This window comes from Nerophis ophidion, linkage group LG05, assembly GCF_033978795.1.
Source record: "Nerophis ophidion isolate RoL-2023_Sa linkage group LG05, RoL_Noph_v1.0, whole genome shotgun sequence".
Classification (NCBI taxonomy): domain Eukaryota; kingdom Metazoa; phylum Chordata; class Actinopteri; order Syngnathiformes; family Syngnathidae; genus Nerophis; species Nerophis ophidion.
In genome coordinates this window covers 14210134-14237844 of record NC_084615.1, presented here as the reverse complement: position 1 = coordinate 14237844, position 27711 = coordinate 14210134, and the positions used below count along the sequence as shown (strand labels likewise).

At 42.4% G+C, this 27711-nt stretch overlaps 1 protein-coding gene across 4 annotated transcripts; it reads left to right on the top strand.

The window, feature by feature from the left end:
- On the top strand, positions 1-27711 carry LOC133552704 (equilibrative nucleobase transporter 1-like). Of its 4 annotated transcripts, none has more exons than XM_061900096.1 (14): positions 1-138; positions 3493-3595; positions 3749-3963; positions 4052-4181; positions 12859-12905; positions 12990-13066; positions 15524-15616; positions 15696-15835; positions 15937-16040; positions 19177-19320; positions 19395-19502; positions 23429-23615; positions 24916-25039; positions 26907-27711. In XM_061900096.1, the coding sequence occupies exons 3-14, from the start codon at positions 3777-3779 to the stop codon at positions 27015-27017; spliced, it is 1452 nt and encodes a 483-aa protein (XP_061756080.1). In that variant the 5' UTR covers positions 1-138; positions 3493-3595; positions 3749-3776; the 3' UTR covers positions 27018-27711. The 4 variants fall into 4 exon arrangements, with proteins under 4 accessions (XP_061756080.1, XP_061756078.1, XP_061756081.1 ...); XM_061900094.1 differs by having other exon boundaries at positions 8-138; positions 3493-3608; XM_061900097.1 differs by lacking the exon at positions 1-138 and having other exon boundaries at positions 3463-3595.

The following is a 27711-nucleotide window of genomic DNA, read 5'->3' as shown; positions in this document are numbered from 1 at the left end:
GTTGCTGCTCTTAAAATGACTTTTAGTTTTCATGCTTCTTGCTGGCTGCCAGTTCAAAGACTTGCAGTTGATAACGTTCTTGGAGCAAGATCTGCTGTGGATTCTGGCTGCCTGAGGCCAAGGCGTGTAATGGTCTCTGTAAGTAATGTTGTCTGTAAGTAATGTTGTCTGTTAGTAATGTTGTCTGTAAGTAATGTTGTCTGTTAGTAATGTTGTCTGTTAGTAATGTTGTCTGTTAGTAATGTTGTCTGTCAGTAATGTTGTCTGTAAGTAATGTTGTCTGTTAGTAATGTTGTCTGTCAGTAATGTTGTCTGTTAGTAATGTTGTCTGTTAGTAATGTTGTCTGTTAGTAATGTTGTCCGTTAGTAATGTTGTCTGTTAGTAATGTTGTCTGTAAGTAATGTTGTCTGTTAGTAATGTTGTCTGTAAGTAATGTTGTCTGTTAGTAATGCTGTCTGTAAGTAATGTTGTCTGTAAGTAATGTTGTCTGTTAGTAATGTTGTCTGTCAGTAATGTTGTCTGTCAGTAATGTTGTCTGTCAGTAATGCGTTAGCATCACCGGTAAAATGTGCAGACCAAACGATCAGGACTTTCGCATTGACACTGGAGTAACTTAAATATGTCGATTGGTAAGTGTTTGTTTGGCATTAAATGTGGGTGGAAGGAAACGCTGGATGCAAATACAACTAAAAATGTATATACAGCTAGGCTAACTAGCATGTTAGCATCGATTAGCTGGCAGTCATGCCGCGACCAAATATGTCTGATTAGCACATAAGTCAACAACATCAACAAAACTCACCTTTGTGTTTTAGTTGACTTTATCGTTGGGAATGCATCTGCTTTGAGTGTCGCAGGATATCCAGACATTCTTGCCATCTCTGTCATGGCATCGCCGGTAAATAGCATGTTAGCATCGATTAGCATGCCGTGCTAATCGATGCACACTCCACGTAAATCAACTTGAATCCGTCCCTGATCGTGTTGTTACACCCTCCGACAACACACCGACGAGGCATAATGTCTCCAAGGTACCGGAAAACAGTCGAAAAAAACGGAAAATAACAGAGCTGATTTGACTTGATGCGTGTGGCGTGGTAGGGAAAAATGGCGTTGACTACCTAGGTGACGTCACGTTCTGACGTCGTCGCTCAGAGAGAAATAAACCGAAAGGCGTTTAACTCACCAAAATTCATGCATTTATAGTTCGGAAATTGGTGATAATGTTCCCCTTTAAAAAGATGGTAAAACTGGATCATTTAGAACAGGTCTGGGCAATTATTTTGACACGGTGGCCACATTTAGAGAAAAAAAACGTGTCTGGGGGCCGGAACATTATTTTTAGGGTCACTAGTACAAAATTTCACAATAATGTCTGATTGAATGCTAAAACATTATGACGGACCGCCTTAAAAAACGTAATGGAATTTTACATTTTTCTATGAAGGATAAAATCGAAATATTTTACAATCAAGTGAAACCCAACAAATATGCAACAAACAGTGAAATATGAACATGAAGGGTACAAAATAGACCCACCTACAATCTGATATATCACTAAGCTTTAGAACTTTGTTGTGAAAATCTCCTTCCGAGACGGGGGACATCTCTAAGCTGCTGATCCGTCTCCACTTGGGATGGTCTCCTGTTGGCCCCACTATGGACTGGACTCTCACTATTATGTTAAATCCACTATGGACTGGACTCTCACTATTATGTTAGATCCACTATGGACTGAACTCTCACTATTATGTTGGATCCACTATGGACTGGACTCTCTCACTATTATGTTAGATCCACTATGGACTGAACTCTCACTATTATGTTAGATCCACTATGGACTGGACTCTCACTATTATGTTAGATCCACTATGGACTAGACTCTCACACTATTATGTTAGATCCACTATGGACTGGACTCTCACACTATTATGTTAGATCCACTATGGACTAGACTCTCACACTATTATGTTAGATCCACTATGGACTGTACTCTCACTATAATGTTAGATCCACTATGGACTGAACTCTCACTATTATGTTGGATCCACTATGGACTGGACTCTCTCACTATTATGTTAGATCCACTATTGACTGGACTCTCACTATTATGTTAGATACACTATGGACTGGACTCTCACTATTATGTTAGATCCACTATGGACTGAACTCTCGCGTTTATGTTAGATCCACTATGGACTGGACTCTCACACTATTATGTTAAATCCACTAAGGACTGGACTCTCAGACTATTATGTTAGATCTACTATGGACTGGACTCTCACACTATCATGTTAGATCCACTATGGACTGGACCCTCACTATTATGTTAGATCCACTATGGACTGAACTCTCGCGTTTATGTTAGATCCACTATGGCCTGGACTCTCACACTATTATGTTAAATCCACTAAGGACTGGACTCTCAGACTATTATGTTAGATCTACTATGGACTGGACTCTCACACTATTATGTTAGATCCACTATGGACTGGACTCTCACACTATTATGTTAGATCCACTATGGACTGGACTCTCACACTATTATGGTGTATGGTGTGTGGTCATTAAATATGTATTCTGATATATCGCAAGTTAAAAAGTGCGAAAGTCAGTGAGTCTCAGTTTGAAAAAGTAATTAATTGTATTAATTGTCCCACAGACCCGAACACCACACACGAGTGCTCAGCTTCACCCTACTCCTGTTCGGACGTGCTGTGGTGAAACAACTGCAAATGTCAGGATTACTTCGTGACGACCCCCAAGATGCAGAGAAGGAGGCAGGCATTGAGTGAGAAAACATGATTAAATCTTTAACACGAAAACAAAACCTAAAAAAGGGTACTAACAAAAAGCGCGCAGGAGGCGGATAACAAACTTGGCTATGAACAAACAAAACTGGAAGCATGGAACAAAAGACAGTAAGCTACAAACAGCTACCAAAGATATCTTACCGCAACGCTGCATTGACAAGACAATAATCCTGCACTGACTGGAAGACAAAGCAGGTAAAAATAGGAGTGGGCTGATTGACACCAGGTGTGGCCAGGTGCCAATCAACCGAATCTGAGGGGAAACAGCACCCAGGGAGAAACACAGGAAACAGACAAAATAAGAGCGCTGACAGGAAACACTACACACACACAGAGGAAACAAAGACGAATGCAGAGGAAAAAAAATAAAACATAGCCAAACTGTCAGGGACAATCCTGACAGGAAATATGTGATGCATTGAGTTGTTCCAAATAAACTCAAACCGAACCGAAGTGAACTGAGCTGAACTTGTGTCTGTTTTCAGTAAAGACATACCCCCTTTTTTTTTTCCAGGTCACGTGACCGTTGTTTCCCTGAACAAATGTTGCAGGCTACAACTTGCAGCCCTGGCGAATGTTGTCATTGGGACTCGGTTGATACTGCGCATGTGTGTGTGTGTGTGTGTGGGTGTGTACTTCTACTCATCAAGGTGAAGATGGTGTTTTTTTTTTTAATAGGATTCTACGAAGGCGGAGGAAAAAAGGAAGGGGGAGGCGGACTATATAAAGCGAGGGAAGTGAGTGAGGAGCACAGAGATGTGAGATCTAAAGAAGGGGAAAGGTGAGCATCAAAGGTCAGTGTGACGTTGATGTGCATAGTTGCAATGGATTTTATTGAAGGTCAAATAGGTTGTGGTTCTTCACCGACTAATGGAAACTGGTAAAAAAAAAAAAAAGATGTGGTTGAAATGCCTGAATGCCTTGTTTTTGACAGTGAGGAGGCCAAGTGTGAATAGAGTACAATGGCGGACTGGCAGAACCGGCTGCGGGTGCAACGAGGCCTCACCTTCCTCACGGGCTTGGTGGAGTGTCTGTGTTTTGCAGGGATCGTATTCGGGTGGGCTTCTCTGGTTTTTGTCCTCAAGAAAGAGGACTACTTTGTCTCCTTCTGCGTCAACGCTACTGGCGTCAACGGCTCACAGTTCTTAGGTCAGTTTGCTCCTCCGGACGTTCTGGGAGAAAAGTGTGCAAGCTAAAGTGGATTCTGAACAGCTTGATTTCTCTTTGACTGGGTCAGATTGCGGGGGACAGGATGAGCAGTTCTCCCTGGTCTTCACCATTGCGTCCTTCACCAATAATTTCCTCACTCTGGTCAGCGGCTTCATCTTCGACCACTTTGGCACCACCGTGGCTCGGCTCTTGGGAATGTGAGTGCAACCGCCACAAAACCGGAAGCAAAATAAAGTCCAGTCGCGAAGGGAGAATAGAGAAAGTCGCAGGTATGATTAGGGTGGCAAAGGGGTGGAAAGTTTGCGGTAAATTTCCGGAAACTTTGCGGAAATTTACCACGGGAAGTTTGGAAATGTGAAAGGGGAACATTATCACCAAACCTATGGTGCAGAAAAAACACCACGTTCTTTTTTAACCGATTTCCGAACTCTAAATGGGTGAATTTTGGCAAATTAAACGCCTTTCTGTTTATCGGTCTTTTAGCGATGACATCAGAACGTGACGTCACCGAGGTAACACACCCGCCATTTTCATTTTCACATTACAAACACCGGGTCTCAGCAATGTTATTTTCCGTTTTTTCGACTATTTTTTGGAACCTTGGAGACATCATGCCTCGTCGGTGTGTTGTCGGAGGGTGCAACAACACTAACAGGGAGGGATTCAAGTTGCACCACTGGCAAGAAATCTGCCGCCAGACCCCCATTGAATTTGCCAGTGTCTGCACATTTTACCGGCGATGCTAAGACAAACATGGCACAGAGATGTATGGATAACCTGCAGATGCATTTGCAACGATTAAGTCAACGAAATCACAAAGGTGAGTTTTGTTGATGTTGTTGACTTATGTGCTAATCAGACATATTTGGTCACGGCATGACTGCCAGCTAATCGATGCTAACATGCCACGCTAATCGATGCTAACATGCTATTTACGCTAGCTGTATGTACATTTGAAACTAGATACCCACATTTAAGGCAAAACAAAAGCTTACCAATCGACGGATTTAAGTTGCTCCAGTGTCACAAGATGCGAAAGTCCTGATCGTTTGTTTGGTCTGCACATTTTACCCGCGATGCTAATAAGGCAGCCATGCTATGGGCCACTTCAATAGGTACACCCATGCTATGGCTGAATAGCGTCAATAGCTATTCACTCAATAGCTTCAGTTTCTTCTTCAATTTTGTTTTCGCTATCTGCCTCCATACTCCGACCATCTGTTTCAATACATGCGTAATCTGTTGAATCGCTTAAGCCGCTGAAATCCGAGTCTGAATCCGAGCTAATGTCGCTATATCTTGCTGTGGTAACCGCCATGTTGTTTGTATTGGCAGCCCTGTATGACGTCACAGGGAAATGGATAGTGGTTTCGAAGATAGCAAAAATAAGGCACTTTAAAGCTTTTTTTAGGGATATTCCGGAAGGTGTAAAATTTTGAAAAAAAATTAAAACAAGCCACTTGGAACTAATTTTTTTTGTTTTTAACCCTTTTGAAATTGTGATAATGTTCCCCTTTGACCATTTTTTGATTATTCAAAGTTGGATGCCGTCCATCTTATTCTGTAGAATAAGATGAGAAGCTTGTTATACACTAATGCCATGCCACACAGAGATATACATAGCCAGCTAAACAATTGGAATACCGTATTTCCTTGAATTGCCGCCGGGTATAAAGTATGTGCCTGCCTAGAATTACTGCCGGGTCAAACTCGTCACGTCACGAGTGACACTTCACCTGTCATCATTTTCAAAATGGAGGAAGCTGATTTCAATTTTTTGAAATCGCATAAAGGGAAGAAGATTAAGAGCAATTCAGTAGGATTTAAGGTCCAAGCTATTGAATATGCTAAAAATAACAGTAAGCAGCTATGTTTTATTAATATACCGTAGCTGCGTGTGTCAAATATGAGTAATTAAATGACTCCCGCCTCCTGGTGGTAGAGGGCGCTAGTGATCCTTCTTACGACTACTCGGCTGCAGAAGAAGTGACCACAAGCAGCAAGAGTTGTGATGTTATGAGCCAGGGAATATAAGAACTACACTACCCAGCATGCAACAGCCCGGAAAAGTGTTGTTGTATGTCGCCATTCTGGCGAATGTTGTTATGAGCACGCTGTGAAAGTAAACGTCAAGAACTCAGCCAACACGCCTCGTCTGCATTATTTACAAATAGACAGACAACACAAGAGTGAGCAGCGATCGTTTATTTTTTTCGTCTCACTTGCACTTTTAACATGGAGGATGACATATCTAAAATAAAACAGTTTTCTAAACTGGACTTTCAATCGAAGCAAGGGTTAATAAAGGAAGATCTCCATCGAGACAGAGAGACTTTTAAAACTGAAGAAAGATAAGGAAGACTTCTACGAACAAGTTATCAATGCCTTTGATCAGAAGGAGCTGCGCATGGACTTCATTTATAAGGTAAAGGTAAGACTATAATAAGGTTTTTTTTATTAAATGTGCTTTTCATGATGGTATTTGTGATGTATAAGAATATATATAAGAACAATATAATAATATATATATATATATATATATAACAATATAAGAACTACACTACCCAGCATGCAACGGTAGTGACGAGCACGCGCTGTAGCCCCGTAAAGTGTTGTTGTATGTCGCCATGCCGGCAGCTAGAATGTTGTTATGAGCACGCTGTGAAAGTAAACGTCAAGAACTCAGCCGACACGCCTCGTCTGCATTATTTATAAATAGACAGACGACACAGTATCCTTACATCACACTCAAATTTATAAACGCAGGCCTAAATTTACCGCAGGCATTTGGTAAGCGCCGGAGTGAGAAGAGGTTTTAAATTAATTAGCGCCTCGGCGGCAATTCAAGGAAATACGGTCGTCTTTAAAAATATTTTATTGATGGACAAATTAATAGAAATAGGCTGGACTAGGCCTGGGCAATTATTTTGACTTATTTTGATGGATTGTCGGCGCATTACGGCTACCGTAGTCAGAGATACAAGTCTTGCTATGGTGTGTGTATATAAGGACCGCAAAATGACACCCATTAGCAGACATTATCTGGCGTTTTGTTTCACAATATTATGCAAAACCATCTTTTCTTACCTTCTGGTACCTGTTGAACTGTATTTGAGATCTGCATAAGTACTGAAAATTTGCGCACCTCCGCCTTTGTAGTCCGTGGCGATGCATTCTCGATAAGCTTCTTCTTTGTCTCTATCTTCTTGTTATGGGAAATTAATCCTCCGCTGTTGCCATTTCTAATATAAAGTAGTGTAAAGTTCTTATTTATATCTGTCAGTAAACTCGCCATGAAAGCGCTAAAACATACCGGTGTGGTGAGTTTATTTATTTTGTAGTTTGAAATGTTAGAAAAGGCTTGATCAAATGAAATTATGCTAAGTGTGAAAATGAAAAACGTATTTAATATTAACCGTCGGGAATGGGCCGTCTTTAAGTTGAAGTAGGGTGATAATTTGTCTTTTGGCAACACAAAGTGCCCACAGTACTGTATTTTTTTGGATCATAAGGCACACTTAAAATGCTTTAATTTTCTCAAAAATCGACAGTGTGCCTTACAACCCGGTGCACCTAATGTACTGAATAATTCTGGTTGTGCTTACCGACCATGAAGCAAATTTATTTGGGAAATGGTGTAATGGCCAGTAGATGGCAGTCACACGTGAGAGATATGTCTTGACTGCAATATGACGCCAGTAAACAACACCAAGACTTTAAATGTTCCATTGCAAATGAAGAACATTATACACAGCGCTCAAAAATCTGTCAAAATGTTTTTGTATGACTTTGAAGCCGCACCACTTGACGGATTGTCGGCGCTATCATAGTCAGAGGCACAAGTATTACTATGGTGTGTGTGTATAAGGACGGCAAAATAACTACCATTAGCAGGCATATCTCGCATTTTGTTTCACAATATCATGCAAAACCAGCTTTTCTTACCTTCTTGTACCTACTGAACTGTATTTGAGATCTGCATAAGTACTGAAAATTTGCGCAAATCCGCCTTTGTAGTCCGTGACGATAAATAGTCGATAAGCTTCTTCTTTTTCTCTATCTTCTTGTTATGGTACATTCCTCCTCCGCTGTTGCCATTTCTAATATAAAGTGGTGTAAAGTTCTAACTTATATCCCGCCATAAAAGTGCCAAAAACATACCGATGTGGTGAGTTTACATTATTCACCCAAGGAACTTTAGTTATTAGAGAGTTCCGGTCAGACGTTTTTTCAACGGGACACATTTCCGGTGAGCCACGGTTGAGGAGACGCTGCACCGTTATTGATTGAAGTAAACTCTGAATGTCATTAAAACAGTTAGCGCCATCTTTTGGCACTTCTTCCACTCCCGTCCTTGCACGCTACACCGCTCAAACAAAGATGACGGGGAGAGGACGCTGTCGAAGTGGAGGCACGTAGATAAAACCGCCCACAAAACGGCGCATCATGATGAAATGCTACTTGAAGATGATGAGTAAAAGATCATCTATGCAACATTTTGACCAAAAAAACACCATTACATGTTATGTAGAGCACAAGGAAGTCTTTTACATTCCGGAAAAAATAATAATAGTGTGACCCCTTTAATATGAAAAAAACCTGAATATATCCGCTCATCGGCAGTGCGCCTTATAATCCGGTGCGCCCTATGGTCCGGAAAGTACGGTAAACACGCTGCAGGACTGCTTGTGTCGGATTACTTGTATACCGGAGATTTTAGATGAAAGCCAATATAATCCATTCATCCTTCTTGTCCCTTTCTGGGTCGCAGGGGAGCCGATAATTATGTTTTTTTCTCTTTGATATCAGACCCATCAATATCGGATTGGGGCACCCGTATTAACATTAATAAGACTCATGAGTTTAACAGACCTGACTCGACCTGCTCATCGGGCAGTACGTCTTAGAATCCGGTGCGCCCTATGGTCCGGAAAATACCAAATTCAGTGTTTTTGAGTAGGAGTCCATAAACCACTGCTCTTTACAAAAGAAGGATTAGGTCTGGGCTCTGGCTAGTTTTCGCCTGGTTAATTGCGGTCACTGTCATGCCGAGAGGTCAAACTTCTCTTCCGCGTCTGTTTTCCGGCAGTGATCCGAAGGTTTTGATGGCAAAATTGAGTGGTATTTGGAGCTTTTAACGCCTACCAAGAAGCCCAAACCACTTGGAACTGTGGACAACAAGCAAAAGGGTCTTGGTTTCATCAGAAAAAACTACCCCAGCAGACTTTGGGTAACAACATTGACTGCTTTTCAGTGGTTCACAGAAAATGAGTACTTGAGTCATTTCCGAGCACGCCTTTGGAAACCCAGGGCAAGTTTTGGCCTCGAGGAGTATTTTTCCATGTTTACTTTTTAATTCCACAGCATGAAGTAAAAAAAAAGGAAGGTTGGGAGAAAGTTCAGAGTAGTTTACATAAGAGATGCTACTCTCAGCAACAGAGATCTAGAACACATTCCAAAGCTGGACATGCTCCCACAAAGATTTACAGGGCAACGGGATAAATGTCAGCAATAAAAACAAACCGTCATCAAGAAAAAAAATCTATTTCCGGTAACTTTTTCACAAAACAAACCCATTCCTTCCAGCACGACATTATCGCCAAAGCCAACAAAAAGACTGCAGCTGTCCATGTGTTTCCACTCAACGAGGGCGGTTGGAAAATACAAGACCAAGGAATGCAAATAGACGGACATGATGAGTTGCAGGGACGTGGGAGTTAGGGTCAAACCAGGGAAGCAAATTAAAGACAAACAAAAAGACCCAAGAGGTATGCAAATTCAGTTTTACCATAATTTGATTAACGTGGACTTAAACAAGTTGAAAAACGTATTCGGGTGTTACCATTTAGTGGTCAATAGTACGAAATATGTACTGTACTGCACAGTCTACTAATAAAAGTTTCAATCAATCAATCAATCAAAGTCGGATCCGCCAGAATTTGGACAGAGTTTGAAAGTGCTGGCTGTCTGGTACTGTAGACATAATAGCATTAATCAATCAATCAATCAATGTTTACTTATATAGCCCTAAATAATGAGTGTCTCGAAGGGCTGCGCAAGCCCCAACGACATCCTCGGCTCAGATCACAGTCGCATGCTGATGACACCTAAATGACATGTCATCAGCATGGGACTGTGAATTGTTCCTGTTTGTGGATGACTCCGCCCTGCTGGTATCCGGCAAGGACAAGTCACAGGTGGAAAGAATCCTCAGTGCCGAACTCTGAATATTTTGCACCTGGCTCGCTGACAACAAGCTATCCATACACTTAGGTAAAACGGAATCCATCCTATTTGGGTCCCACATCAACCTTAAGAAAGTCAGTGACTTCACTAATAAAGTGGGTGACATTGTTATCACCAGGAAAGATGAAGTCAGGTCTTGGTTCCATTCTAGAGGCTAATATTTCCTGTGATTAAATAAATGGCAACCAAGGTAATCAAAAGGGTCAACCAACGAACAAGATTTCTCTGCAAAATCTCCTCTCTGGTCAACAAAAGCTTTTTCGATTACGCTTGCACCTCCTGGTACCCCGGCACCTCCTAAACCCTCAAATCTAGACTCCAAACATCCCAGAAGAAGCTAGTCAGGTTACTTCTAGACCTCCACCTCAGATCACACCTCACTCCAACCCACTTCTCCAAAGAGGGCTGGTTCAGGGTGGAGGACAGAGTAAGACAACTTGCACTGAGCCTGGTCTATAAAATCCGCTATACCGAAGTACATGTCAAACTACTTCCACGACGTAAATGACCGCCATAACCACAACACCAGGGACAGCTCCACAAACCACGTTAAACCCAGATTCCGATCCACCAAAGGTCTTAACTCGTTGTAATTGTAAATGATCAAATGTAAATAATCAAATGTATATACTTGTTATTATGCTTTCTGATCTCATTATGTTCACTGCTTGCTGTACACATCCTACCAAGTCATACCTACACTGTTTCAATGTCCATTTCTCTGATGATGCAATTGTTGATGACTGAAGTGCTGATAACAACCAAACCTACCAGCCCACCCCCCCACCCCCCACCAGATCCCACTCCCTGGATTGTAAATAATGTAAATAATTCAATGTACAAACCCCGTTTCCATATGAGTTGGAAAATTGTGTTAGATGTAAATATAAACGGAATACAATGATTTGCTAATCATTTTCAACCCATATTCAGTTGAATATGCTACAAAGACAACATATTTGATGTTCAAACTGATAAACGTTTTTTTTTTTGTGCAAATAATCATTAACTTTAGAATTTGATGCCAGCAACACGTGACAAAGAATTTAGGAAACGTGGCAATAAATACTGATAAGTTGAGGAATGCTCATCAAACACTTATTTGGAACATCCCACAGGTGTGCAGGCTAATTGGGAACAGGTGGATGCCATGATTGGGTATAAAAACAGCTTCCCAAAAAATGCTCAGTCTTTCACAAGAAAGGATGGGGCGAGGTACACCCCTTTGTCCACAACTGCGTGAGCAAATAGTCAAATAGTTTAAGAACAACCTTTCTCAAAGTGCAATTGCAAGAAATTTAGGGATTTCAACATCTACGGTCCATAAAATCATCAAAATGTTCAGAGAATCTGGAGAAATCACTCCACGTAAGCGACATGGCCGGAAACCAACATTGAATGACCGTGACCTTCGATCCCTCAGACGGCACTGTATTGAAAACCGACATCAATCTCTAAAGGATATCACCACATGGGCTCAGGAACACTTCAGAAAACCACTGTCACTAAAAACAGTTTGTCGCTACATCTTTAAGTGCAAGTTAAAGCTCTACTATGCAAAGCGAAAGCCATTTATCAACAACATCCAGAAACGCCGCCGGCTTCTCTGGGCCCGAGATCATCTAAGATGGACTGATGCAAAGTGGAAAAGTGTTCTGTGGTCTGACGAGTCCACATTTTAAATTGTTTTTGGAAATATTCGACATCGTGTCGTCCGGACCAAAGGGGAAGCGAACCATCCAGACTGTTATCGACGCAAAGTTCAAAAGCCAGCATCGGTGATGGTATGGGGGTGCATTAGTGCCCAAGGCATGGGTAACTTACACATCTGTGAAGGCACCATTAATGCTGAAAGGTACATACAGGTTTTGGAACAACATATGCTGCCATTTAAGAGCCGTCTTTTTCATGGATGCTTATTTCAGCAAGACAATGCCAAGCCACATTCAGCACGTGTTACAACAGCGTTGCTTCGTAAAAAAAGAGTGCGGGTACTTTCCTGGCCCGCCTGCAGTCCAACCAGTCCCCCATGGAAAATGTGTGGCGCATTATGAAGCGTAAAATACGACAGCGAAGACCCCGGACTGTTGAACGACTGAAGCTCTACATAAAACAAGAATGGGAAAGAATTCCACTTTCAAAGCTTCAACAATTAGTTTCCTCAGTTCCCAAACGTTTATTGAGTGTTGTTAAAAGAAAAGGTGATGTAACATAGTGGTGAACATGCCCTTTCCCAACTACTTTGGCCAGGTTGCAGCCATGAAATTCTAAGTTAATTACTATTTGCAAAAAAAAAAAAAAAGTTTATGAGTTTGAACATCAAATATATTGTCTTTGTAGTGTATATGGGTTGAAAAGTATTTGCAAATCTTTGCATTCCGTTTATATTTACATCTAACACAATTTCCCAACTCATATGGAAACGGGATTTGTACTAATAAAAGTCTCAATCATTCAATCAAAATGATTGAGTTTCTATATTTTGGAAATAACAGCCTTTCCCTGATAATAACTAATATATTAACCTGTCCCGTCCTCTGTAGAAAAAAAACAAGTGCATTTTTTCAAGAATGTTTGACCCGCACTGTGTCGTGTGTCAACTAATGTGATGTGTTTCTTTTGCATTAGAGGTTTCCACACCATGGGTACCTTGATGGTGGCATTCTCAAGTTCAGGTGAGATCATAACTCTTCTTGACTGAGCGTTTACAAAAAGTAAATAAGGATGCTCATTTTCTTGTTTATTCTCCCCCCCATCAGCTCTATCTGTCCTGCTTTTCCCCGCTCTGTCCTTCATTGCCGTGGGTGGAATCATGCTGCTCATCACCAACATGCAGGTTAAAAACATTCTAATGTCACATTAGCCATCTGTTAAAGGGGAACATTATCACAATTTCAGAAGGGTTAAAACCATTAAAAATCAGTTCCCAGTGGCTTATTTTATTTTTCGAAGTTTTTTTCAAAATTTTACCCGTCCCGGAATATCCCGTAAAAAGGCTTTAAAGTGCCTGATTTTCGCTATCTGTGAAGCCACCGTCCATTTTCCTGTGACGTCATCCAGTGCTGCCAATACGGATAGCACAGCAAGATATAGCGACATTAGCTCGGATTCAGACTCGGATTTCAGCGGCTTAAGCGATTTAACAGATTACGCATGTATTGAAACGGATGGTTGGAGTATGGAGGCAGATAGCGAAAACGAAATTGAAGAAGAAACTGAAGCTATTGAGCGAATAGCTATTGACGCTATTCGGCCGTGTCTGCCTTAGCATCGCCGGTAAAATGTGCAGACCAAACGATCGGGACTTTCGCATCTTGTGACACTGGCTCAACCAAAATCCCTCGATTGGTAAGTGTTTGTTTGGCATTAAATGTGGGTGGAGGGAAACGCTGGATGCAAATATAGCTACAAATGTACATACAGCTAGCCTAAATAGCATGTTAGTATCGATTAGCTGGCAGTCATGCCGTGACCAAATATGTCTGATTAGCACAGAAGTCAATAACATCAACAAAACTCACCTTTGTGATTTCGTTGACTTTATCGTTGGAAATGCATCTGCAGGTTATCCATACATCTCTGTGCCATGTCTGCCTTAGCATCGCCGGTAAAATGTGCAGACCAAACAATCGGGACTTTCGCATCTTGTGACACTGGCTCAACCTAAATCCCTTGATTGGTAAGTGTTTGTTTGGCATTAAATGTGGGTGGAGGGAAACGCTGGATGCAAATATAGCTACAAATGTACATACAGCTAGCCTAAATAGCATGTTAGCATCGATTAGCTGGCAGTCATGCCGCGACCAAATATTTCTGATTAGCACATAAGTCAATAACATCAACAAAACTCACCTTTGTGATTTTGTTGACTTTATCGTTGGAAATGCATCTGCAGGTTATCCATACATCTCTGTGCCATGTCTGCCTTAGTGTCGCCGGTAAAATGTGCAGACCAATCGATCGGGACTTTCGCATCTTGTGACGCTGGATCAACTTAGATCCGTCGATTGGTAAGTGTTTGTTTGGCATTAAATGTGGGTGGAGGGAAACGCTAGATGCAAATATAGCTACAAATGTACATACAGCTAGCCTAAATAGCATATTAGCATCGATTAGCTGGCAGTCATGCCACCACCAAATATGTCTGATTAGCATATAAGTAATAACATCAATCCAAACTCACCTTTGTGATTTCGTTGACTTTATTGTTGGAAATGCATCCGCAGGTTATCCATACATCTCTGTGCCATGTCTGCCTTAGCATCGCCAGTAAAATGTGCGGACCAAACGATCAGGACTTTCGCATCTTGTGACACTGGATCAACTTAAATCTGTTGATTGGTAAGTGTTTGTTTGGCATTAAATGTGGGTGGAGGGAAACGCTGGATGCAAATATAGCTACAAATGTACATACAGCTAGCTTGAATAGCATGTTAGCATCGATTAGCTGGCAGTCATGCCACGACCAAATATGTCTGATTAGCACATAAGTCAATAACATCAACAAAACTCACCTTTGTGATTTCGTTGACTTTATCGTTGGAAATGCATCTGCAGGATATCCATACATCTCTGTGCCATGTCTGCCTTAGCATCGCCGGTAAAATGTGCAGACACTCCGGCACATTCAATGGGGGTCTGGCGGCAGATTTCTTTGACTTTATCGTTGGAAATGCATCTGCTTTGAGTGTCGCAGGATATCCACACAATCTTGCCATCTCTGTAGTAGCGTAGCTTTCGTCGGTAAAGTCTGCGGAACAAACGACTGACCATTTCGTCGGCTTTCCCCACACCCTCGTATTTTGAACAAATTTCGTCCATTTACTTGCCACTTTCACATCTTCGGGCCAGTGGTGCAACTTGAATCCCTCCCTGTTAGTGTTGTTACACCCTCCGACAACACATCGACGAGGCATGATGTCTCCAAGGTACGGAAAACAGTCGAAAAAACAGAAAATAACGGAGCTGATGTGTTTGAGAAAATGGCGGCTTTATTACCTCGGTGACGTCATCGCTCCGAGAGCGATACATAGAAAGGCGTTCAATTCGCCAAAATTCACCCATTTAGAGTTCGGAAATCAGTTAAAAAAAAAACGGTCTTTTTTCTGCAACATCAAGGTATATATTGACGCTTACATAGGTCTGGTGATAATGTTCCCCTTTAAACAAAATATCCAAAGGAGCTAGAGTGAGAGCAGAGTGACAGTCATAGACCTTCTAATGGAGTAGTGAGAAGGAAATGATGAAGGATACATTCACTAGCTACATCCTATTCACCATCTCCTTCCTCAAGGTGGGTAACCTTTTTGGCACTCGCCGTTCCACCATCATCACGCTTTACAACGGGGCCTTTGACTCTTCCTCAGCACTCTTCTTCGTCATCAAGGTGAGGAAGTGAGATCCCATCCCTCATTCGTCCATTTTAGCATACACGTTTTAATGATGCTATTCATTGTGCCCTGTAGTTGCTCTACGAGTCCGGCATCTCTCTCCATGCCAGTTTCCTGTTCGTGTCTGTCTGCAGCATCGTTCACCTGCTCAGGACTCTCTTCCTCCTTCCCAGAACAGTCATACCATACCCTCTGCCTGACCACTACACATACGGGTACGAAATCCAAACCGCAAAGTGCGCATACATCTGTCCTATCATGTGTATATTGCATTAAGTAATCAGTACTAACCACGTATCGTGACGTTTGACCTCAGGCTATCCTGCAGCCAACTCAGGACTTCCAAGCAGTCGATGGATGTGATTTCTCAGAAGACGGAAGAGGAAGAGAAATTTGACCGCCAAGCACCCGTAAAACCAGGTGTGTACAACTGCAAGTTTCTTGTGATTACAGCAGATTTTTTTTTAGAAAGTTGCGGAAAAAGGCGCAATGTTTTAAGTCTTGTTTTTTTTTGATGACTGTGGAGGGGGGCGTGGTCTGCGGGACTGCCACAGAAGGACCGGCCTTGAAGCAAAGCTGGCAGGTGATTGGATTACCCAGCTGGGACAGGTCATTTTGGGGCAGTCTGGCTCGGTTGGTAGAGTGGCCGTGCCAGCAACTTGAGGGTTCCAGGCTTGATCCCCGCTTCTGCCATCCTAGTCACTGCCGTTGTGTCCTTGGGCAAGACACTTTACCCACCTGCTCCCAGTGCCACCCACACTGTTTAAATGTAACTTAGATATTGGGTATCACTATGTAAAGCGCTTTGAGTCAAAGCGCTATATAAATATAATTCACTTGACTTCACTTCACCTGCCATACTGTCAGGTTCAAACACTGATGACATCTAATAATCAGACAAGAAGCAAGGAATCATGCAGGGACAGAATTCAATTTAGCTCATGAGAAGACAAGTGTTTTGGGCTGTATTCTAGTTACAGATCCAAACTACGTTCTAGAAATGAAGCCCACACGCTTCCTCTATTTATTAGGAACGTCTCTATTACATCACTGTCGATGAGGGAAGGGGGTAATTTCGACAACTCCAATTGGACACAATATATGATTATAGAATAAATAAAAATTAGGTGATTCAGGTCATATCGCCTTGTCTCTGCTCTGTCTGCGTCACGGCGGTGTTCGGCCTTGGCCGTCAGCAGGCGAGTCCAGACACAAGTCTGATAAAAACAACTGGCAATCTTTTGGATTGCCAGCTTGCATAAATACAAAAATACTACTTTAGCACAATTGACAATTATTTATATGAACGGCCCTTAAGCATAAAGTTATGATGATAATAGAGACATAATTATTCTAACACATGCTCATTAGCAGCAGCCGGTCCGAGACACGAGTGTTGGAGTTGGAGCGAGAGAGAGAGACACGAGAGAACAAAGTAGAGACACGCCGGACTGAAAAGTACTATCTATATGCTGCCAAAAAGCAAATCATACAGGTGGAAATAAAAGACTTGATCCAACCTGAATACCGGACTCTCGTGCCAGTGTGTGGCGGTCAGGGGAATGCACTAGAGGGCAACTGCTACAATGACATTGAATAAATTTGTGATTAATGGATTTTTTGTGGTGAAGAAGGAGCTGAGCCGGAAGGCAAAGCTCTCAATTTACCGGTCGATCTCAATCCAATCCTCACATATGGTAATGCGGACGCTGTATCGATCCGTTGTGGTGAAGAAGGAGCTAAGCCGTAAGGCAAACCCCTCAATTTACCAGTCCATCGACGTTCCCATTCTCACTTATGGTCATGAGCTTTGGGTTATGACCGAAAGGACAAGATCACGGGTACAAGCGGCCCAAATGAGTTTGGGTCTCTCCCTTAGAGATAGGGTGAGAATCTCTGTCATCCGGAAGGAACTCAGGGTAAAGCTGCTGCTCCTCCACATGGAGAGGAGCCAGAAGAGGTGGTTCGGGCATCTGGTCTGGAGGTGTTTAGGGCACGTCCGACCGGCAGGAGGCCACGGGGAAGACCCAGGACACGTTGGGAAGACTATGTCTCCCGGCTGGCTTGGGAACACCTCGGGATCCCCCGGGAGGAGCTGGACGAAGTGGCTGGGGAGAGGGAAGTCTGGACTTCTCTGCTTGGGCTGCTGCCCCCGTGACGCAAACTCGGATAAGCGCAAGAAAATGGATGGATGGATGGATAGATGGATATGCGGGCAGATTGAAAAGTTTGCAACAATTGACCATACGATAACTGAGATGTGAGAAAACATAATGCGAAATCTAGTTTTTGTCAATGAGATACATCTATCCATTTTCTACCGCTTGTCCCTTTTTGGGGTCACAGGTGTTCGCTGGAGCCTATCCCAGCTGCATTCGGGCAGAAGGCGGGGTACACCCTGGACAAGTCGCCACCTCATCGCAGGGGCCAAAAGAAATAGACAGACAACATTCACACACTAGGGACCCTTTAGTGTTGACAATCAACCTATCCCCAGGTGCATGTCTTTGGAGGTGGGAGGGGCCTATTCCCAGGTGTATGTCTTTGGAAGTGGGAGGGGCCTATCCCCAGGTGCATGTCTTTGGAGGTGGGAGGGGCCTATCCCCGGGTGGATGTCTTTGGAAGTGGGAGGGGCCTATCCCCAGGTGCATGTCTTTGGAGGTGGGAGCGGCCTATCCTCAGGTGCATGTCTTTGGAGGTGGGAAGGGCCTATTCCCAGGTGCATGTCTTTGGAGGTGGGAGCGGCCTATCCCCAGGTGCATGTCTTTGGAGGTGGCAGGGGCCTATCCCCAGGTGCATGTCTTTGGAAGTGGGAGGGGCCTATCCCCAGGTGCAAGACTTTGGAGGTGGGAGGGGCCAATCCCCAGGTGCATGTCTTTGGAGGTGGGAGGGGCCAATCCCCAGGTGCAAGACTTTGGAGGTGGGAGGGGCCAATCCCAAGGTGCATGTCTTTGGAGGTGGGAGGGGCCAATCCCCAGGTGCATGTCTTTGGAGGTGGGAGGGGCCTATCCCCAGGTGCATGTCTTTGGAGATGGGAGCGGCCTATCCTCAGGTGCATGTCTTTGGAGGTGGGAGGGGCCTATCCTCAGGTGCATGTCTTTGGAGGTGGGAGGGGCCTATCCCCAGGTGCATGTCTTTTGAGGTGGGAGGGGCCTATCCCCAGGTGCATGTCTTTGGAGGTGGGAGGGGCCTATCCCCAGGTGCATGTCTTTGGAGGTGGGAGGGGCCTATTCCCAGGTGCATGTCTTTGGAGGTGGGAGGGGCCTATCCCCAGGTGCATGTCTTTGGAGGTGGGAGGGGCCAATCCCCAGGTGCATGTCTTTGGAGGTGGGAGGAAGCCGGAGTAACCGGAGAGAACCCACGCAGTCACGGGGAGAACATGCAAACTCCACACTGAAAGATTCCGAGCCCGGGATTGAACTCAGGAATACTCAGGGCCTTCCTGTTTAGAGGCACATGCACTAACCCCTCTTCCACCGTGCTGCCCCAGTGAGATACAAATATCAAAAATATATTTTGGTATAACAAATCTCTGCGTTCTCGTTGTGTCTTCCAGAAAAAAGTTTCCGTGAGTGCGTTCGTTCCCGATTGTTCATATGGCACCTAATTTGGTTGTCTGTGATCCAACTGAGACATTATCTGTTCATCGGCACCCTCAACCCCACGCTGCAGATGTTGACTGATGGGGAGCCCTCACTGGGTATGTACACACCGCACTGGTACTGATGCAAAGGGACTGTCGTATAATCAACTATCTGTACACGGTGTTTGCAGTGAGCCAGTACATCAACGCCTTTGCCTTCACACAACTGTGCGGGGTGCTGTGTGCTCCCTGGAACGGACTCATCATGGACAGACACAAGCGCAAACCGCGGGTGGAAGGTAAGGAGCCACAAGCATGCTGGGCTGTAACACCTGCAGCCCACAAGAAATTAAATATTAAAGGGGAACATTATCACCAGACCTATGTAAGCGTCAATATATACCTTGATGTTGCAGAAAAAAGACCATATGTTTTTTAACCGATTTCCGAACTCTAAAAGGGTGAATTTGGCGATTGAAACGCCTTTCAATTGTCGGAGCAATGACCTTTTACCCGTGACATTACAACGTGAAGCAATCCGCCATTTTCTCAAACACATTACACACACCAAGTCAAATCAGCTCTGTTATTTTCCGTTTTTTCGACTGTTTTCCGTACCTTTGAGACATCATGCCTCGTCGGTGTGTTGTCGGAGGTTGTAACAACACGAACAGGGACGGATTCAAGTTGCACTACCGGCCAAAAGATGCGAAAGTCCCTCGTTTGTTCCGCACACTTTACCGACGACAGCTATGCTACGACAGAGATAGCAAGAATGTGTGGATATCCTGCGACACTCAAAGCAGATGCATTTCCAACGATAAAGTCAACGAAATCACAAAGGTGAGTTTTGTTGATGTTATTGCCTTATGTGGAGTGTGCTAATCAGACATATTTGGTCACGGCATGACTGCAAGCTAATCAATGCTGACAGGCTATTTAGGCTAACTGTATGTACATATTGCATCATTATGTCTCATTTGTAGCTATATTTGCATCCAGCCTATCCCTCCACCCACATTTAATGCCAAACAAACACATACCAATCGTTGGTTGGAAGGCGATCGCCAAATTCGTCCTCGCTTCCTCCCGTGCCGCTGTCTGTCGCGATAGGGCTCAATAGCTTCAGTTACTTCTTCAATTTCGTTTTCGCTATTTGCCTCCACACTCCAACCATCCGTTTCAATACATGTGTAATCTGTTGAATCGCTTGCGGCGCTGAAATCCGAGTCTGAATCCGAGCTACTATGCTATATCTTTCTGTGCTATCCGCCATGTTCGTTTCTGTTGGCTTCACGCAGTGACGTCACAGGACAATGGACGGGAGGATATAACGACGGTTAAAATCAGGCACTTTGAAGCCGTTTTTCGGGATATTGCGTGATGGGTAAAATTTTGAGAAAAACTCTGAAAAATAAAATAAGCCACTGGGAACTGATTTTTATTGGTTTTAACCCTTCAGAAATGTTGATAATGTTCCCCTTTAACCGACGATAAGGACCACCGGGAGACAGACCGGAGGACAATTCAGAGCGTTCATAATGAGTCGAGATGGAAAACACTGAGTGAACAAGTACACAAATATTGTGATTCACCGAGTCATTGCCCTTAACTGTCACAGTTCAGTGACATCTTCTCATTTATTAAATCTCACAAATAACAGGGGTCTCAAACTCAATTTACCTGGGGGCCACTGGATGCAGAGTCTGGGTGAAGCAGGGCCGCAAGAAAACATTTCTTAAAAGAAACTCTTTTCAAAGGTCTTCATTTTTATTTTCATCACAAAATAAAATCAAAATACAAATGAACAAAATGAGAATCAAGGAATGTGAGGCAATGCAAATTAAACAATTAAAAAAACAAAATAACGGTTTCAATTGGTCCAGGTTATCGGGGACTGTTATTACTGACGGACAGGTGTTGCGGTGTGACTGCAGCCAGGCACGTAAGAAAACCCTCGTCTCTGTGACGTTTGTTTGGCATGGTGATGCCGGATTTGTTCTTCCGTGGATGCGGTCGGGCAAGAACACAGCGTATAGTAAGAAATGAATATTTATTTAACTAATAAAACAGACTAGTAAACAGAAAACGTGCACTCGGTAGAAAAAAAACAAAAGCGCTAGCATGGGAGCTAGGGAAATAGCCGAAAAACTTGCACAAGGGCACAAAAGCCAAACCAAAACTGCTAGCATGTGAGCTAGAGATAATTTAGGCGTAGCGCGAAAGCAAGCGAGTAGAAACATATAATAGCAGTCGTCACTTGTTGCGTGTAAGCAAATTAGTATCCGAGGAAGAATGAACAAAAGGGGCATGCTTAAATAAGGCAGTAATCAAGAGTAACAGGTGTGCGTAAACAGAGAGTAGCAGGTGGAACTAATATGCAACCATGGCGACAGAACAAACAGGAACTAAGGAAGTCAAACAACAGAATGAGATACAAAAAATGGAACAAAACAAGAATATGGAATGATCCGGGTAGCGGATCATAACAGTCTCAATGGCAACATTTCTGTCGCTTTCACTCATTTGCCGCTTTTCCACTAACAGAGGGGTAGGCAACCCAGAACGTTGAAAGAGCCACTTTGGACCCAAATAACAAAAATTGTTGCCGTGGAGTTTACAGTTACGGTAGCAGAATTAGCCCCGAACGGGCTAACACCACGACTAACGTGATACACGTCCGATTCGCCCAGCGACTCTCTGTCGGAGTATCAGCGCTGGGGTCCAGTGCACCACAGTTTTGTATTGTCACTCGGTCCTTCGGCGGAGTGCTTCGGAAGCTACCCGTTCCACTCGTCTGGAGTCAATGTTCGGCCCCTCGAGATCCACATACCACACCGTGATTGGCATTCATATAAAATTCGCACTAACATTAAGCTTTCATATTAAGGTGGGGGCGGCAAAATAACGTCTCACGGCCCGCAATTGGCCCACGAGCCGCATGTCTGAGACCCTTGCATTACAGTGTAGGGTTGTCTCGATACCAATATTTTGGTACCGGTACCAAAATGTATTTTGTTACTTTTTCATACTTTTCCAAATAAAGGGGAACACAACAAATGTCTTTAAAAAATCTTAAGGTACATGAAACATGTGTTCATTATTGCAATTTAGTCCTTAAATAAAATAGTGACCGTAACACACAACTTGAACAGCATTATTCGTAATTTTTTTTTTTAAAACATGCCTCAAAACAACAGCTACAAAAACAATGATGGCACACAAATTTGGTCCAGAGTATACTAGAGTAATTAAGTAAACAATAACATAGTCCTCCTTTAGTGCAAGACTGCCTGGCATACTGTATAACAGGAAATTATAATCTGGCCTGCTTTAGTGTATTTGTATGAGTAACACAAATGTGCTGCAAGCTGGTGGTGAGTGCTTGAAGTGGCCTAGCAGTCAGCCATAGCTTCTGGAATGCTGCGTTGAGACAGAACATATCCGTTTACTGCAAGCTGCAAAGTTTGCGCCATGCAGGGCAGACAATCCACACCAAACTCCACCGTAACTTTTGCCATACTGCGTGCGTTGCCCCTGACCACAACGTGGGCTTTTGCCCCGGGGTGGTTTTTGTTGTATTTTTGTTTTTTCACGGCTGAGTCTTAAAACTTTAAGGGTTTGAACTCACGACTTACCCACCTCTAACCACTAGGCATCCTGAGTTTATAAATATAATATGAATTTTTAAAAAAAAAGAAGAAAGATTTTGTGTTGATAAAAAATATCGATGTAATCATAGTAGTATTGACTAGATACGCCCCTGTACTTGGTATCATTACAGTGGATGTCAGGTGTAGATCCACCCATGGCGTTTGTTTACATTGTGACGGCGTTGAGCTATTGTATTTCTTCGGTGTGTAGTGAAGCATGTTTAGCTATTCCTCACTTGTAAGAAACATACTTTATTTGTGGCCATGGAGGCGAGGATTAGTGATTTAGAAGTAGCTAAAACACTGTGGATGGATGTTAGCCGCTAACTAGCTAGACATATCAGAAAGCAAATCTCCCTGAGGGTGTTTCAGTGTTATAACTTCACCTTTATCTTTACTTTTTACACCAAAAGGCGTCCGTCCTCCCGTTGCTATCTACACACTGTGTCTGCTTGTAAGTACTCCGTGTGTGCGCTGCCGAACATGCTCCTCTGCTCGTAAAACCAGCAATGACACAACGTGACGTCAGGTCCAGGAACCAATAACCTTTTTTTTTTTTTTTGTCTGTGTAGGAATGAGTGAAGAAGAAGCAGATCTGAATTCTGCAGTTCTGTCGCTCCTCCTGACGTCGGTGATGGCGTTGGTGTTCTCCGTGTGTGCCGCCGTACCAGTCTTGCCCCTGCAGTATTTCACCTTTATTGTGCAAGTACTCAATCGCTCCTTCCTGTACGGTGGAAACGCAGCTTTCATCAGCGTGGCGTGAGTAAAGCCAGTACCGTCGCTGCAAAAACTGCAATCTAAGTAAGATGAAATATCTCAAATAAGGGTGATATTTGCTTACTTTCTGTCTGATAAGATAATTCTTCTCACGAAGCAGATTTTATGTTAGTCTTTTATAAACCCTGTTTCCATATGAGTTGGGAAATTGTTAGACGTAAATATAAACGGAATACAATGATTTGCAAACAATTTTCAACGCATATTCAGTTGAATGCACTACAACCGTGACCAACGATCCCTCAGTCGGCACCATATTAAAAACTGACATCAATCTCTAAGGGATATCACCACATGGGCTCAGGAACACTTCAGAAAACCACTATCACTAAAAACAGTTCGTCGCTACATCTGTAAGTGCAAGTTAAAGCTCTACTTTGCAAAGTGAAAGCCATTTATCAACAACATCCAGAAACGCCGCCGGCTTCTCTGGGCCCGAGATCATCTAAGATGGACTGATGCAAAGTGGAAAAGTGTTCTGTGGTCTGACGTGTCCACATTTCAAATTGTTTTTGGAAATATTCGACATTGTGTCATCCAGACCGAAGGGGAAGCGAACCATCCAGACTGTTATCGATGCAATGTTCAAAAGCCAGTATCTGAGATGGTATGGGGGTCCATTAGTGCCCAAGGCATGGGTAACTTACACGTCTGTGTAGGCACCATTAATGCTGAAAGGTACATACAGGTTTTGGAACAACATATGCTGCCATTTAACCGCCGTCTTTTTCATGGACGCCCCTGCTTATTTCAACAAGACAAAGCCAAGCCACATTCAGCACATGTAACAACAGTGTGGCTTCGTTAAAAAAGAGTGCAGGTAGTTTCCTGGCCCACCTGCAGTCCAACCAGTCTCCCATGGAAAATGTGTGGCGCATTATGAAGCGTAAAATACGACAGCGGAGACCCCGGACTGTTGAACGACTGAAGCTCTACATAAAACAAGAATGGGAAAGAATTCCACTTTCAAAGCTTCATCAATTAGTTTCCTCAGTTCCCAATCTTTTATTGAGTGTTGTTAAAAGAAAAGGTGATGTAACACAGTGGTGAACATGCCCTTTCCCAACTACTTTGGCACGTGTTGCAGCCATGAAATTCTAAGTTAATTATTATTTGCAAAAAGGTTTATGAGTTTGAACATCAAATATGTTGTCTTTGTAGCATATTCAATTGAATATGGGTTGAAAATTATTTGAAAATCATTGTATTCCGTTTATATTTACATCTAACACAATTTCCTAACTCATATGAAAACCGGGTTTGTACTTCTGTTTGTGTTTAGTTTCCCATCACGTCACTTTGGGAAGCTATACGGCCTCATCATGGCGGGTTCCGCAGTCTTCTCCTTACTGCAGTATGCCTGCTTCGCCTTGGTGAAGTCGGTTCTGCACGGAGATCCTTTATATGTGAGTACCTTCCGATATCCTCATTCTATAAAAGTGGATGATTTATCTAAACAACAGGGGTCACCAACCTTTTTGAAACCAAGAGCTACTTCTTGGGTACTGATTAATGCGAAGGGCTACCAGTTTGATACACACTTAAATAAATGGCCAGAAATAGCCAATTTGCTCAATTGACCTTTAATAGATAAATATATGTATATATATATATATATATACATATATATATATATATATATATGTATATATATATATATATAAAATGGGTATTTCTGTCTGTCATTCCGTCGTACAGTTTTTTTCCTTTTACGGAAGGTTGTTTGTAGAGAATAAATGATGAAAAGAACACTTAACGGTTTAAAAGAGGAGAAAACGGGGAAAAAATAAAAATAACATTTTGAAACATAGTTTATCTTCAATTTCGACTCTTTACAATTCAAAATTCAACCCCAAAAAAGAAGATAAAAAATAGCTAATTCGAATCTTTTTGAAAAAAATCAAAAAAAGAATTTAAGGAACATCCATCCATTTTCTACCGTTTATTCCCTTTTGGGGTCGCGGGGGGCGCTGGCGCCTATCTCAGTTACAATCGGGCGGAAGGCGGGGTACACCCTGGACAAGTCGCCACCTCATCACAGGGCCAACACAGATAGACAGACAACATTCACACTCACATTCACACACTAGGGCCAATTTAGTGTTGCCAATCAACCTATCCCCAGGTGCATGTCTTTGGAAGTGGGAGGAAGCCGGAGTACCCGGAGGGAACCCACGCATTCACGGGGAGAACATGCAAACTCCACACAGAAAGCCTGGATTTGAACCCGGGACTGCAGGACTTTCGTATTGTGAGGCAGACGCACTAACCCTTCTGCCACATTTAGTAATTTTTCCTGATTAAGAATAATATTAGAATTTTGATGACATGTTTTAAATAGGTTAAAATCCAATCTGCACTTTGTTAGAATATATAACAAATTGGACCAAGCTATATTTCTAACAAAGACAAATCATTATTTCTTCTAGATTTTCCAAAACTAAAATTTTATAAGAAATTCAAAAGTCTTTGAAATAAGATTTAAATTTGATTCTTCAGATTTTCTAGATTTGCAAGAATATATATTTTTAATTTTAATCATAATAAGTTTAAAGAAATATTTAACAAATATTATTCGTCGAAAAAACAGAAGCTAAAATGACGAATTAAATTTAAATGTAATTATTATTCTTTAAAATAAAAACATAAATTTACCTGAACATTGATTTAAATTGTCAGAAAAGAAGAATTAATTTAAAAGGTAAAAAAGTATATGTGTTTAAAAATCCTAAAATCATTTTTAAGGTTGTATTTTTTCTCTAAAATTGTCTTTCTGAAAGTTAAAAGAAGCAAGGTAAAAAAAAATTATCAATCAATCAATCAATGTTTATTTATATAGCCCCAAATCACAAATGTCTCAAAGGACTGCACAAATCATTACGACTACAACATCCTCGGAAGAACCCACAAAAGGGCAAGGAAAACTCACACCCAGTGGGCAGGGAGAATTCACATTCAGTGGGACGCTGTAATGAATTTATTCAAACAAGTGAAGACTAAGTCTTTAAAATATTTTCTTGGATTTTCAAATTCTGTTTGAGTTTTGTCTCTCTTAAAATTAAAAATGTCGAGCAAAGCATGACCAGCTTGCTAGTAAATAAATACAATTTAAAAAATAGATGCAGCTCACTGGTAAGTGCTGCTATTTGAGCTATTTTTAGAACATAACAGCGGGCGACTCATCTGGTCCTTTCGGGTGACCTGGTGCCCGCGGGCACCGTGTTGGTGACCCCTGGTCTATACTAAATCCTCGGTCCGTGTATTTGTGTGCAGGTGAACATCGCCCTGACGCTGCTCATCCTGCTCGCCTTCATCCACCCCATGTCGGTCTTTTTGCACTGTCGAAGCCTGGCGTCCCGGCGAGCTAAGAACCAGCCCGAGTAGCCTCTTCACATGGATATTGCATAATAGTGAAGTATTGAAAAGAAAAAAGAAAGGTTTAAAGACTGAAGGCGGCAGCTTCTTTCTGTGGAGTGACCACGACACCAGAGGTTCTTCATCTTTTTGACCTCGGGGCCCAACCTTTCTACTACAGAGGGACCCACTCAAATATTAGTCATCTTACTCTCGGTTTTAGTCGTATTCAATGAATATATATCAAAACTACTTACAGTTTAGCAGATAAACCTTGTCAAATGGTATGAAGCCACAAGTATTATTATTTATTCAACACATAAATAAGCCCTAGGCTTAAGTCTGACTGACTACAAAAATAAGTACTAACCAAATATAACGCGTAACAAGGGACTCTTAAATACATTTACATACATTTATGGAGAGGTAAAATAAATAAACTACTGTAAATTAATAATGAATATGTAAAAAAAAAAATCAAAATACAGCCTCACCACTATAGTTATAATTTTTGCGCTTAAGAAACATCTATGACTTAACATATTTTTGGGACCATAATGCGTACTTAAAATCCTTTCATTTTCTCAAAAATCGTAACTACGCCTTGTAACCCGGTGCGCATAATTTACGGCATTATTCTGGTTGTGCTTCCGGACCTCGAAGCAATTTTATTTGGTACATGGTGTAATGATAAGTGTGACCAGTATATGGCAGTCACACATAA

What these genes read in the sequence shown, in the direction of transcription:
- LOC133552704 (XM_061900096.1), top strand. Translation starts at nt 3,777, where the DNA reads ATGGCGGACTGGCAGAACCGGCTGCGGGTGCAACGAGGCCTCACCTTC. An exon ending in GCGCAAACCGCGGGTGGAAG is followed by an intron (nt 19,503 to 23,428) that starts GTAAGGAGCCAC and finishes TTGTCTGTGTAG; the next exon opens with GAATGAGTGAAGAAGAAGCA. An exon ending in TGCACGGAGATCCTTTATAT is followed by an intron (nt 25,040 to 26,906) that starts GTGAGTACCTTC and finishes ATTTGTGTGCAG; the next exon opens with GTGAACATCGCCCTGACGCT.